Source organism: Lynx rufus, unplaced genomic scaffold, assembly GCF_022079265.1.
Source record: "Lynx rufus isolate CCGP_SWC_20201006 ecotype Redwood Valley unplaced genomic scaffold, mLynRuf1.p SCAF_2, whole genome shotgun sequence".
In the NCBI taxonomy this organism is placed as follows: Eukaryota; Metazoa; Chordata; class Mammalia; order Carnivora; family Felidae; genus Lynx; species Lynx rufus.
In genome coordinates, this window is record NW_025814834.1 from 190947707 (window position 1) to 190961998 (window position 14292).

Here is a 14292-nt window from a genome sequence, read left to right on the forward strand (position 1 = left end):
GATGCCCCTGCCTTCAAAAGTTAAGGGTCTTACCAGGGATGGGGTTAAGAACTTAGGACCCACTGAAAAAGGGGACAGTCCTACCCCCTTGTAGTTCCTAGAACAGCCTCAAGTCGGGATAAGGGTGGGTGAGACAGGGCACCGTCCTGAGGCTTGGCGAAGTGCTGCCTGCTGCCCCCTTGTGGCCTCAGCAGAACTGAACAGCAAGGAGGCTGGCCAGGTGGTCTTCAAAACCCCAGGGGCCTCCAGTCTCCAGCACCAGTCTGAGACAGCCATCCCCACCACCAGCTGTCCACACACCAGATCCGATTGCTTTATTTACTCCGCATATACCCGAGACTGGACCAATGGCTTGGGGAGGCAGAACAAAAGGAGACTGTTCACATTTGGTAAAGTCTTGTTCTTACGTGCACCCCACCACCTTTGGCCGGAAAGCCACTACGTATACACACGGGGTCAGGATACCACCGTTTTGGCTTCAGGTCCACCCCTATTCACGGAGTGACCTTGGGCAAGTCACTGCACCTTGCTAGGCCTCCCATGTCTCCATCTGTAACACAGGCATCATGATCCCTCTTCCTGTCTCCCCTGCAGGGTCACCGTGAAGATCATCGGATGCTGCAAGTGCTAGGAAAAATGTTGAAAGCGTGCTCCGGATGTAAGGGGATCGTGCTGGGGATTAGACAGGGGCTCTCTTGGGCTGCACTAAAGTGTTTGTTTACACCCAGATGGGCCCTGCTGGCGGGGAAATTTAAAGGGAACGTGCTCAGTAAGGAAGCTGCTTGCCAATCACAACTGATCCAAACATCTCCAAAATAAGAATGGAAGTCCATGGGAAACGGGGACCCTCCGGCTGGTGTGAAAATCCAACTACTTGGGTTTTCGAGAATGAGTTGAAGAGCAGCAAGGTGGGGCAGCGCTGTGGCCTCAACATGGGAGGTTGGTGAGGAAACGAAATCGCTGGGCTGCTGCTGTTCCTCTGAGGCTGGCGTTCCTTGAGCCTGCATTTCTCCGCGTGGGGCTGGGTGAGACTGGGTACAGGGCAGTGGGAAAAGCCAGATGATCCCCTTCAGAGAAAAGTCCAGAACTAGAACGAAGATAACTGGAGACGGGGGGCGGGGGGGCGCTAAACTTGGGAGTCAGGAAGAAGCCTGGGGGGCTGCCCCTGACTCATGGGGGCGGACCTACCGACTTCTTGTGATAGTTATCACCTGCTTCACCTACCAAGAGGTCACTGGAGGGGAACCATGTATCCAAAACCTTACAACTGAGAAAATCTTTGCTTTTGAAAGACAATGTTACTTTTCTTCCCTTTATAGTATGAATCTGTTACCTGGTCTCATCTTTTTGCCTCGGTGGCCAGGGAGCCCAGGGCCAAATGTGAAATTGAATTCAAACAGCTACGTAGGTCTTTATGGCCAGAATGTTTGTGTTCACGTTTACAATCTGGATTTCCCACTCAATGATATTCTTCTTAATCCTAATTTGTCATATTTTATTATGTCTTTGTGTATGCTACACAAGCCATCTTAATTTTTCTTGTGGAATACCGTAAGGTACACTTAGGTAAATGATCGAAAATGAAATCGATGATAGATGCCCAAGTACTTACCATGGTTAACAGCGAGGGACATTTGGTGTGAGAGTTACCAGGGTATCAGGGTCAGACTTGCCATCACCTCATATCAAAGCCCCTTCCCTGTCCTCATTTCACCCCTTAGGACAGTCCAAAGAGAAGGGAGTTGCCCACGGTTTTATGGCATATTACCATCAGAGAAGAAATTAATACCTCCTTCCTCCTCGTACTCCATTCCCTGCTCTCCCCACAACAGCAGGCCTCGCTCAGGTTGTAAGGATGGTAGGGTGAGGGTTAGGAAAAGAGGCTCACCGCTGGCCTCTGTGGCCAACAAAAGCCAGTGAAGAAGTGGAATGCTCTATTCTTCCTGCTTCGACTATCAGGAAGCACACCCTGGCTGTAGAACCCTCTGATCTGCTGGCTAACAAGAGGCTTGGGCTGCCCTCCGTGGCAGATGCCATGCCTCTGGTAATGGGCACGGCTGTAGCCGGCAGCTCAGAATGGCAGCCTGTGCCAAGGCAGAAGTGGAGGGACTGATCCGGGTCCTTGTTTGAAGGACAGAGACAGTTTCTTCCACGAGAGATGCTCTCTTGACGCTCAACCAGCAGGACACGGCTGCATCTGGCCCACATGTGGTAGTCTAGGAGGGAAGGCAGGCGGGCGTCTCCAAGCAGCAAACAGATTCTGATCTAGTTCATTTGCAAAATCAGCGGAAGACCTCCATTTGAATCAGATATGCAGCATTAGCTCCCTTAGCTTTGGACGCCCGCTCTTCACAAGGGTCCCGATCCTTCACAGACACGCAACCTGAGGGCAAACAAACCTAATTTCCAAGCCTTCCCAAGAAAAGTGGCCCCATGAATGCCCCAGACACAGAAACCCAGACTCTAAATTATCTAAAATGAGATTTATTGCATTTCATGCAGTTTGAAGTCCATGCAGCAAAGGAGACTAGCACAATTTTTAATGCATTTTAAAGATAAAAAATGGGGGGTGGAGGTGGGCAAATGCACAAAGTTCTAGTCTCCTTGGGTCCCTGGGAGAGAAGGGTTTGGAAATGAAACCATCCACTCTCCATGGCAAATGAGTTCACCTCTTAAACGCAAGGAATGTTTCCACGGCCTCTGGGTGCAAACACACAGAGCTCTGGGACGAGCACAGGGTCACGAGGAAGAGGACCACTAGTGAGAAAGAAGCTACGTGGTCACCTAATTCAATCTGCGGGCAGAACAAGGTGGCAAATCCTAGGGCCGCAGCTGCTCTGAGAGTCAGGAGATAACATACCCCCCTGAGGAGATGTGCTCCTGGAAAGAAGTGGCGGTAAGAATCAAAAAAAAAAAGGAAAACAAAAGAAATATTTCTTCAACCACACTCTTCAAGAAAATGCCATAAATATGTTATTTAATATTCATTTCATAGCATTGGACACACAGCTCAACATACTGAAATATTGATTCCTCGGAGAAAAAATGGAGAAAAAGGAAATAAAAAATATTGCATCTTTCTGTTGGAGAATCTCGGCCTCCAGCGTGGGGCGCAGTGCACCAGTGTCCTAGCCTGTAGGAGGCGCGGAGGTCGGCCGGGTCCTCTGGGGAGGGAGGCTGTACCCATCGCCCGGAGCTGTATGGCAAAAATTGTGTTGGGCGTCCGTGGCCTTGCCAGCTCAGGCCCTCAGTCGCCGGTCACCTGGGGGGCCTGCCCGTCGGAGGGCTGGTTGGCTGACTGGATGAACATGGGCTGGGCGAGGTCCTGGCCGGCGGGCATGGTGACTTGCTGGATCTGGTAGAGCTGCTGCGAGGGGTGGAGAGGAGAGAGTGAGGTCACCCCCGGGAGAGGGGCATGCAGCTCCCTATGGGCCTCGAGTTGGCTGGGGGCCCCGGACACCTCGACCACCACCCACTGTAAGGCGTCGGAGGGAGGAGGGGCAGTGGGGCTCTGCGGGGGCTGGGCGCAGCAGACACAGGAGGCTCCAGCCCGGTGTGAGGGGGTGTGTGTGGTGGGCGGGGAAGAGGTGCAGGGAGTTGCATTTCCCGTGGCTTTCACTTCTCTGGGCTCTGCCTCTCCCGTTAGCTCAGAGCCTCGGGCTGGCTGCACGCTGTTCCTCTGTGACAAACACAAGCAATTCGATCCACTGTACCAGCAGCTTGGAAGTCAGCATTTCCCCAACTCTTGGTAATCCTCACTAGCAGGGGCAGTAGGATTACCCCCTCTCCTCCTCCTTTCCTCCGAGTACCTGGCTCAGGCCGAGGCTACAGTGAACCTGCGTTTCCTACGTGGGCCCTGCTGAGGAGGTGGCCTGGGTTTAAACGCTTACTAAGCCAAGACCCGTGAGGCGTGGAGAAGCAGCTCAGGTAGCCACTGTGGAAAGACACGGCCAACTGGACACTTGACTTCTCAAGCATTCCCCCCTCAAAAAGCCCACGGGCGAAGACCCCCCCGCCCCCCACCCCGTGCCACAAGAGCCCTGGCATGTGAGCCTAGTGTGTGGTGCAGGCAGGGGCCAGACGTGGGTCCTGATGCCGGCTCCTCTCCCTTCTGGGCAGCAGAGAACACAGGCGGGGGGGGGGGGGGTGGTCATCCTACCATGTACTCGGGGGTCTCTGGGACTGTTAGTGTGAGGGAAAAGACAGAGGGAAAGGGTGACTCCTTCCTCACATGAGTTCAGAATTACTGAATTCCAGGCACCAAGAGAGCTTGAGAAGTCACATGTTCGCTGCATTTCAACTAACCCATGCTATTAGAAAGCGGCATAGCTTAGAAAAAACTAGTCCTAAAGAAGGAAACAGGAGACCCGCATTCTAGTCCTGGTTCTGCAATCAAGAGCTGCGTGAGCACAGACAAGACACTTCTCATCTCTAGGACTCGGTTGACTCATCTGTAAAATGGGGATTGGGACTATATAATGTCTGAGATTATTTTCAGCTCCCACAAATCTAAATCTAAAGGATTTGTACTCCAAATTCAAGACTGAACCCGCTTTAACAATTTCTGTCCACTCATTAACGGAGAATAGGACAGTTGCCGTAACCATCCAAACCCACAGATCTCACACCCGCTACCCCCCCACAGCCTCTCCTCCACGGCCCCTGCCCCAGCTGGGTGTCCTACCTGTCCGTCCGTGAACTGGCTGAACTGCTGCTGTCCTTGCTGCACCTCTGTCTGCGTGATCTGCAGGAATCAAGATGGCAGAGGAAGGTCAGCTGCAGGGTCTGGCCCGCTCCTCCGGCAGCCCACAACCAGGAGAGGGTTGTGAAGACTGCGTGAGACAATGCACATCAAGTGCCCGGAATGAGGCCTGGCACAGAGCAGGTGCTTAATGAGTAGCAGGAGAGCAAGGGTCCTTCCCCATCCCAACTACTGATGGCTACTCCGAGCCGAGGGCCACAGAGGGGGCCACAGAGGACCCCGGAACGTGTAACATACACAACTTCCATAACCCTCTCTCTTAATGTCCACCTGCTTCCCACCTGCTTCTCATTGCAAGCTCCTAGGTGCTAACATGACAAGGCCTAACATTTACGGCTTAGGCAGAAACCCCAGGAGACCTTTAGCCAGTGAATGCAGGCTGCAAAACGCGGGGCAAAGGGGTGAGTGGTCTGTTTCATTCTTGGAAGGTGGGCTCCAAACCAAACCCTTATCACCTAGATTATCTGCCTGGAATATGAAACACCCTGGCGGGGAGGTGGCCTTGGCCCTGGAAGCCCTTGTGGCACACCTATGAAGTACTTTTTCCGAGACAGGCCACGTGAAGTCGTCTGGGCCAAGCAGGGGGTGGGGGGGGGGGTGGGGGGAGGATGGAGGCGGGTGGAGCAAGGAAAACATGTATCACATGTACTTACAATCTTATGTGGGGATTTTAAGTACATCTGAAAAGAAACGTGCTGGCTGACGTGCAGAACTGCATCATATAGTGCGAGCTGCAGACGCAGCCTGGTAGACTAGTAAGAAGACGAAAGCAGGCTTATGTGCATATGTGCACCTCTGCAACATCTGACTAGGAACGTCCTCTGTGTACCATCTCCTGGAACCCTCACAGCCAACCTGCAAGGTACAGACTATCCTCTCGAGGGTCCTCACAACAGCCAAAAACACCCTGTCAGGCCTACCCGTAAGGCCGTCAGGAGTAAGGAGGGGACAGGCGTGATAGGGCTTCATGACGGTTTCCTACTGTTGTCCCTTACTGGGGGTCCTTCCCCTCCCACCAGTCTACCAGTCTCTAAGTGGCTATCTTTACAGCCTCCAGTGCAAAGTTAAGTATTCAAGAAATGTCTACAGAATAAATGAATGACCCTGAGACAAATGGCAAATATTCTTCATAGATGAGAAGGTCAACTGTGCCCTGTGGCCAGCAGGACTGCTCTTCACACGAGCTGAGAAAATTTCATTTACCTTTAAATGCCATTTACACGTTATTCACTCAGCAGTCGTTCAACAAACACGTACTACTACATGCCGGGCCGTCACAGTCACAACCTGTTGTAATGTAGTTGTTGTAATGGTGCCCTCTTCTTGCTTCTTCCCCCTCCTGTCTGACAACCCGACTCTCCCCACTCACTGGCTTTGGTTTCTGGCCCCCAAACTGGCCTCTGAGGAACTAAAACCTCTTCTTTCTCATTTCCTCCCACCCCCTCGCCATGAAAAGTTTTTGGACCCCAGGTTAAAATCTTACAAGACTTTTTGTTTTTTTGTGTTTTAAAAAGAGGGGTACCTAAGGGTGTGACCTGACCGGTTTGGAGATGTGACTCCATGCCAGTCAGCCCCAAAGGAATTAGGGAAAAGGCCAAGCCCTTATGTGAGCCAAGGCATGGGTTTAGAACAGGCCCTTTAATGATCCCAGAGACTATATGGAACTCAGAAGCCTTGCTTTTGGCTCATTCCTTATATTTTCCCAAATGAGATCTTTGGAGACCTGCTCTACAAACTCAGCTCTGTCACCACTGTCAATAGATACATCACCAGAAATGCAACTGGGCCAGACGGGTCCAGCTCTTAAACGATCGCTGCTTTTTTTGGGTCTGAGGCAAAAGAATCCATTAACAATGCCTCCCCCTGACCAGCATCCCCCATCCAGTGCAAATGATGCCCATACTCCCCAACCCCCAATCCTCAAGCCCAGGGAGGCTGTCCCCTCAGCACCTGTGGCACACAGTCCTCCGTCTCTTAGGGCACGAGAGGAGACGAAGCGGACAGTCTCTGGCTGGGCGTGCATGGGGAAGTAAAATCCAGGCTAACTTTCCAAAGGGCACAGCGGCTGCCAGAACACAACAGCTATTTAGGTTCAAAGATGGAAACTCAGGCTGACGATGAGGCAGTCTGTCAAAGTGCTTCCTCTGGTCAGACACGTACACACATACATCAGGCTTTCTTCACAAGCGTCCTTGAGATTTCCCCTCCTTTGCATTTCTTTGTCCCTCGAGAACAAGATGGTAAGAGACACGCTTTGAATCCAGTCCTCCACTAAACCCCGTGTGTCCTTTGGGGTGAAGAGATGTGAAGGGTGTGGAGGTGTCTCTTGCTGAAGGGTGAGGTGGCAAGAGAGCGATTGCTGAGCCCTCCTTTCCAGCCAGAAGCCAGCTCGGGCCGGTCCCCTACCCAAGCCCTGCACCTTTGGGGCACATACCTGTGGAGCGCTGGTGGCAAGTGTCTGGATCTGTCCCTGCACGACTTGGGTGCCTGATACAGGCTGGGCTAAGCGAATGTACTGCAGCTGGCCGGCATTCAGCTGCACCTACGGTGGGGCAGACAGACAGATGCAGGGGACTGAGTGTGGCCTCACCAGGCAAGCTTCCCCTGCGGTGACCGTCCCCTGCCCCCCAAGCTCTCCAAAGAAGCTGACTCTGAAAAGCTCCTCTTCAACAGAGGTCAATACAGGCAAAACCAGAACATCCCCACCCCACAAGTCACAAAACACAACAGAGGATATGTTCCCTGAATGGACTGTGGAGAAAATTCCCAGAGGATCTGGCCACATATGTGACGAACAGCATGGCTGCACCCTCAACATTCACGGACTCTTAGCTGTTTGCTTAGTTTATCTTAGGATTTTATCCCAAAGACTGTGAGACATGATCGGAATGCTCTGTCCCTAAAGTGTGGGCCTTTCCCCCCTCTACCTCCACACCCCGCCACCCTATTTCCCGGGATGGCTGATCCAATACTCACAAGAGCTCCAGCATCTGCCAGGAGCCCACGGCAGATGGCCGTCACTCCGTGCCCTAGCCCCAGTCCTGCCCAACCCCATGCTGCACATCTCGGAAGAAAAAGCTGGCCTGCTTCACTATCTCTGTCCCCAAGAGCCAGGACCAATGGGGGTCTGTGGGACTTTTAGGATCTTTGGTCTTCAGCACTAGCTTCTAGCCAAACTCCTCCCAAGGGGAAATTGAATCAATAAACCTTTCAGAGAAAACCCCATCACGGGAAACCAAAGCTACAAAAAGGCCTTTAGAGTCCCTCATGCTTAAGATTAAGTCTCAGATAATACAATAATACCACATGCTGCATTTAATTGTGCGCTAAAAGCCTTAACTCAGGCTCTTAACGCTCCAGTGTACCATGGAAGTCTCTGTGCCTCGAGCGGGAACAGAGAGACCAAGGCGGCTGCACTGAGAGGAGCCATGGCTCAGCAGAAGAGAGTCAGCAGAGCACTGCAGACGTCCACACTCGGGATCTGGGCGATGAAAGAGGTACCAGGAGGACAGACTGGTCTCTCTCTATCTGAGGGCCCAGACACCACCCTCCCTGGCTGCCCAGCCTGCCTTTGTTGCAAGGGTGAACTTCTTGACGTGAACAGGTAAGTCATGCCTCCTTGTCCCGGAGTGAGTTCTCCCCTTGCCTTCAAGAGCCAGCTCCCTGGCAGGGAACTTTACCTCCATGAGGACAGTGCTGGTAAATGCAACTGTCCGTGTGCATGCAGTCACACTGCTTCTCTGCAACTGCGGTCTCAAAGGGGATGTGACCCGCCAAGAAAAGACTAACACTTGGTAGTCAGTGTAGACCTTGGAAGTTCTTGGTAGACCATTCCAGGATTGTCCACTTAGGAAAACGGAGGGATAGAAAATCTAAACCTGTTAAGAACCGGGTTCACAGGAGACAGGGCAAGATATTGCGACCTGCGGTCTTTTCTTTCCGAGAACACGTCAAGAAGAGCTGCTGGGAAGTTGTGATGCCAGGCCCAGACCGCCCCCCTTAAATCCCGTAATGTGGCTTCCAGGCAACAACACTAAGTTGCTTGCGGGGCTGAAGGCAGCTGTGTGGAGGCTCGGGAAGCCTCATCTGCCGACACTGATGGTGGCTGGTCCCAGGAGTCCCCGGACTCCAGACCAGGAACCAGGATGAAAGACTAAAGCCTTGTCTCAAGAACAGGGAAAGTATACTGACAGCCACAGAGATTTTACACCTCTCAGCTGGGAAGAGCTCTTTGCAGAAACAGATGTGACTGAAAAATTGTGAGCCAGAGAGTTTCCAAGCAGTTCTTAGAAGCAAGAAGCTCCTCTTTTAGGCTTAGGTTTAGACGTCTAATGATGCTCTGCCCTCAGTGCTCTACCACAAGGACAGGTCTGGGGCGCCTGGCAGCTTTTTGATGTTAACTACAGGATAAATAAGCCAGCTCCTCGGGCTTTCAAAAGAGAAGCAAAGTTTCCTTCCTGAAGGTCCCCTCTATTGGGGTGAGCACTCTTGAGTTCAGAAATGCAGACTCCTACAGAAGGTATCTGAAAATAATGAATTTGCAACAAATATGTGCTAAAGCTCTGTACCCCAGAGGGTTAAAAAGACTTGAGTTAAAGTTACTGTAAAGTGGGAACTCTTCTCTGCTTAAGTAAATTTGTTCTGGTGCCTTCACATGTAAAACAGAGGACCATTCAAGAGAGAGGTCTTGGTTAGTGCCTGACACAATGAGGCAAGGCACCTGAAACTGATGGGTCTGTATGTGGGGGGGGGGGGGGGTGGAGGGGGAAGGGGGAGGGAGAGAGAAGGAGCAAGCTCTAGCAGAGGGAGAGTGCGCCAAAAGCGCAAGAAAGGGAGGGAGGGAGAGGAGACAGAAAGACAGGCACAGAGACTCACACACTCCACTTTCCTAAGCTTTCTCTTGGTCTATCTGCTAACTTAGTAAGAACAGTTACAAAAACAGAGCTTTCTGCAAAGAGGAAGTGATTAGCCAAGTCCAAATGACTTTCTATATCTGCCTCCGTGTCATTTACAACAGGCAGACCAAGGGGCAGAAACAGAAGGACTGCTCCGTGTCACTCACTTTCCACATTTTCGGGTGGCAAAATGACCAGTGTATAGGTGGCAGGTGTTAAGATAGGACATTTCTTACAAAAGAGCAAGTACAAGTAAAAAAGCCAACAAATCTAAGAAATGAAATCCCTCAAGGCACACAGGAAGCAGCAGTCCACAGTGAAGGAATGGGTAAGTTAAATGAAAGCCAAAAATACACTTTGCTGCAGGCTCCACTGGGAACTGACTCATGAATATGCAACAAGTGTTATTTATGGCCTTCCCCGTACACCTCCCTCTTATTCTCTGCTAATCAAAAGACAGGACTGCCTCCCAGGGCCGTCAGGTCCTGGCATGGAACAGTGGTTACCAGCATCCTCTGCGTAGGTGGAGTGCGGGGACGTGGAGAGGCGCTGCCCCACGGTGGCAAACCTGAAGTGGATTAGAGGAAAGCAGGCAGTATACAGGGAAGCAAGCTGTGGTCTGGGTGAACAGGGACATAGGTTTAAAAAAACACGTGGACATCTACACATATGGGTATACGAGATCCTCTGTGTGTAAGATCTGGAAGCACTCCCGCCCCCACACGAGCACGGCGCCTTGCGGCTGCAAGGCAGAACGGGCCTTACCGGGATCTGCTGGATCTCTCCTGTGTTTGTGATGATCTGCTGCATCACCTGCATGGTCTGTCCGGTGCTGCTCTGGGCCTGCTGGGCTTGACCCTGCGGCTGAGCCTGGACAATCTGCACCTGCTGACCTTCTCCAACCTGCATGGTCACAGGTGTGGTCTAGAGAGGAGTTATGAGAAAAGAGGATTCAGCTCGAGATTAGAGCCACTGCGCTTACCAAGGGGTTAATAACGACCAATTAACTGGGAGCAAACCCCCTCCATGGACACCCAAACTCACCTTAACACTATTTAGCAATACTCAGTGTACAGGGCACTGCTAAAGTTACTCTCCAAGACAAAAGATGGGAGAAAGCCACGCAGATGTTTAGGCTCATGGTACAGAATATTTGCCCAAGCCCCAAACACCTCTATGCTTCAAATACTGCCATCTTTCAGAGCTCTTGCAACGAAAGAAAGGCACATCCGATACAAAAGAATCAAAAGCAACCGTGACAGTCCATTTGAGAAATGGCCAAAGTCAGGTGTGGAGCAGGTGAATTTGGAGAGCAAACTGAATGGAAAGCGGGGTCAGTACGAATTTACTAGGTTCAGGATCCTGGACTCCATTCCAGGCATGCAAGACACTGGGAGGAAACTAAGGCGCACGCTGGCTGCACTCAAGCAGCAGAGCAGCGCCAGCCCACACCGGCCAGCTGGCTGCTCTGGATCCAGCACGGCTTCCCACGGGAGAGGCAAACGCCACTAAGATGTGGATGTTAACTGAGGCCACCCCTAAGTAACAGAATTTAATAAAGCGAGGATTTTATCTTTCCAGAAACAAGAATCTCAGATGTAAGAAAATTCTGGCTACCACACACGACCTGGCAGGTTCCGTGTCTCTCACACAAACTTAGTGGGTTGTAGTCTTATGAAACTTACTCCTTTGAGAGACGGTAGACGTGAACTGTCAAAAGGGTTGGTCGGTCACTTGTTCAAAATTTTAAAACTTTAGCCCCAGACGTGACCTTTGCAGATTACCTAGAGCAGTGGGCCCAGCACACGGTTCATGTGGTGGGGGTGGGGTGGTAGTGGCACATGGCAATGGAGGGGTCAGGGGGGTGGCGGTCATGGGAGTGGCAGGAGGGTGGAATCTTTTAAACTACACTCACACCCCCAATGCCCCAATTTGGGTATGGTCCCGTCCCACTCTGAATTAAGAATTACCTAAGACGACTCTGGGAATCTCAGTGAATCTGGGCTTCTACTGATGTTGTTATTCTGATGCTCTCAGACTTTGCCTGCATACGTATACTATGCATCTAGTTACAGGAGAAGGGGATGTGTCCCAGGAACTATAGAGGAGATGCAGGGGATTACTAAGGAAGGAGAAATTACTATGAACTGGACACAGCGGGTAAAGAGGACAGAGGGATCTCTGTAAAAATACATGCGGTAGGCCAGGACAACAGGAAACACCTCCTGTTCTCTCACACCACGATTTTCAACTCAGCCTATTCTATTCCAACCTCCAGGAATAGAAGTTTCCAATTTTATGACAGAACGCACAGGATTCACTTTACCAAAAGATGCTTTCCTTCCAACTTTAATATGTGTTCTGTCCCGCAAAGGTTATCTGAACTCAACCTGAAATAATCATTACTACAGGCCTAAGCAGGGGTGATACAGCACAAGGCCACCCTGAACCAGCAGGACAGAGAACCACAGCTAGAAGACACAGAGAGAGGCCAACTTCCCCATCCCCACAAGCCTCACCAGCTCCAAGCTGAGAAGTCTGGGGTGCCAAAGAGAATAGATGAAATTCTTGCTGACTAAAAAAAATGTATACTGCCAACTCATCACTGTACTTTACCAACTCAATTTCCCCAAGAGGATTTCCATGGTATTTCTGAGTCATTTCAGGAAAATGAAGGCTTGTGCTAGTTGGCAGCTGTCAAATCACGTATGGCGTGTGCCCTGCTGTCAGGACACAACAACCACGAGCTTCTTAGATGTTGAGTCGATGAGAGCCAGCGCTTCGTAGACTCCCTCAAAGTTTGCTCTGTGGAGGGATAAAGCTCTCACCACTGCAGAGGCACAAGCCTTGACCAAAGAAGATCCCTTAGGCATCATGGTACAGTGAACGCCTTGAAGCAGGGACTAGGCTGTGATCATCTTTGAACCCCTCCTGCCCGGCACAGTGTCTGGCAAAGAGCGAGCACCCTAAAACTTGTTATACGGATAAAAAAAGGAGCAGGGAATAAATCCTAAAATCATAATTAATAGTTAAATCTACCTCCGTCATCGTTTTTTTCTTCTAGGCAAACCCAGATCCTTACCGGCATACCCAAGACTATCTAGCATGTGTCCTCTGCCTCTATTTTCAGACTTGCCTAGATGTCCCCATGCTGACTGCACCCTCCCGCCACTCCCGGTGCGGGTTCCCACCTCCAAGCCTTTGCTTGTGCTGTGCTACTAGGAAAGCCCTCCTTGCCCTCTTTATCTGATTCATTGCCACTGTTCTCCCTCTAAAAGTTGGATTATTCCCTTTCAGGAACCTTCTCTGACATCCACTTCTACCACCTCTCTCACATTTTTGTTAGGTATCCCTTTTGATGTGATCCCTTAACACCCTTTACACAGCCCTAAGAATATTTCTACACTTCTCAGGTGGTGGTGGTACAACCTTTATGTAATTGTACCCTACTAGTTTGTGGAAATTCTTTTTTTTTTAATGTTTATTTGTTTATTTACTTATTTATTTATTGAGAGAGAGAGAGACAGACAGACAGACAGCACCAGTGGGAGTGAGCGCATGAGCAGGGGAGGGGCAGAGAAAGAGAAGGAGAGAGAGAATTCCAAGCAGGCTCCACACTGTCAGCACAGAGGCCGGTGTGGGGTTCGATCCCACTAACTGTGAGAGATCATGACCTGAGCTGAAATCAACAGTCAGGACGCTTAACCAACTGAGCCACCCAGGCACTCCGATTGTGAAAATTCTTAAAAATAGGGACTGTTTTATTCATGCTTATATTCCAGGCACATAGGATAGGACTCAATCTTTGGTGAATAAATTAATGCTTGTCGGGGAATCTGGAGTCAGAGCTCAGAGAACAGAGTTCTTCACAGCCTCCCGCGATCCCCAACAAGCATGGATGTTGTGCTTTCACAACAATTTACTGGGGGGAGGGAATATTCTGGTTGCTACTGTAAAAAGATCACTTGACACAACTATGGTGTGACGGAAAAATGACAGGGAGAAGAGGAGGGGAAGTACGCAAACTGGAAATGATGCCTGATCTCTTCCTTAGAGGTACAACAAATCCTAGTTCCGGTGTAGACACAGGCATGGGGTCCACTTGTAATACCTCCCATGGGGATGTTACTACTCTTCATGGGGGCATGATATAGACTTTTTTCCTTCCAAAATGTTTTAGCTCATAGGGATCCTGGAGAGCATCTTCTCACTGCATCTCCTCATATGACCTGTGAGGAAACCAGGACCCAGAGAGGTCAGGGTGACATGTCACTATGGTGGCTGAATCTGGGGAGAAGCCCAAGTTTCTAGACTTCAAACTTGGTGTCGTAAAATGACCGGCCTGCTCCTCTGCCCCGGCCGTGCTCTCCCCAACCTAAGCGGTGCCGTGTTGCCGGTGGGCACCCTCTGCAGCTCACAGACCTGGCCCTGCTGAGGCTGCGCGATGATGATCTGCCCAGGCTGGATGGTGGTCGTGGAGCTGGTGGTCTGCTGGCCCTGCTGCTGCCCCTGGACTTGTACGGCAGCGGGCTGCTGAGCCAGTGTGAAGTAGTACTGGACGGGCTCGGCGGGAGTCACGGACTGGCGCACCTCCTCCTGTGGGGTAGAAGGAGCAGCAGGTAAGAGGAAAAGAAC

General features: G+C 51.0%; 1 protein-coding gene across 6 annotated transcripts in view; it reads right to left on the reverse strand.

The window, feature by feature from the left end:
- Positions 1-2468: 2468 nt before the first annotated feature.
- The window catches only part of NFYC (nuclear transcription factor Y subunit gamma), a 66908-nt gene continuing 55084 nt past the window's right edge, over positions 2469-14292 (reverse strand). For 2 of the 6 annotated variants that reach the window (XM_047082603.1, XM_047082604.1), the window contains exons 6-10: positions 14080-14253; positions 10423-10581; positions 7197-7304; positions 4685-4744; positions 2469-3679 (exon numbers count right to left, since the gene is read on the reverse strand). In XM_047082603.1, the coding sequence (XP_046938559.1) occupies positions 3248-3679; positions 4685-4744; positions 7197-7304; positions 10423-10581; positions 14080-14253 (933 nt within the window). In that variant the 3' untranslated portion in view covers positions 2469-3247. Of the gene's footprint in view, positions 3680-4684; positions 4745-6712; positions 6988-7196; positions 7305-10422; positions 10582-14079; positions 14254-14292 lie in introns of all 6 variants that reach the window. The other 4 variants (XR_006962627.1, XM_047082606.1, XM_047082605.1 and 1 more) reach the window with 4 other exon arrangements.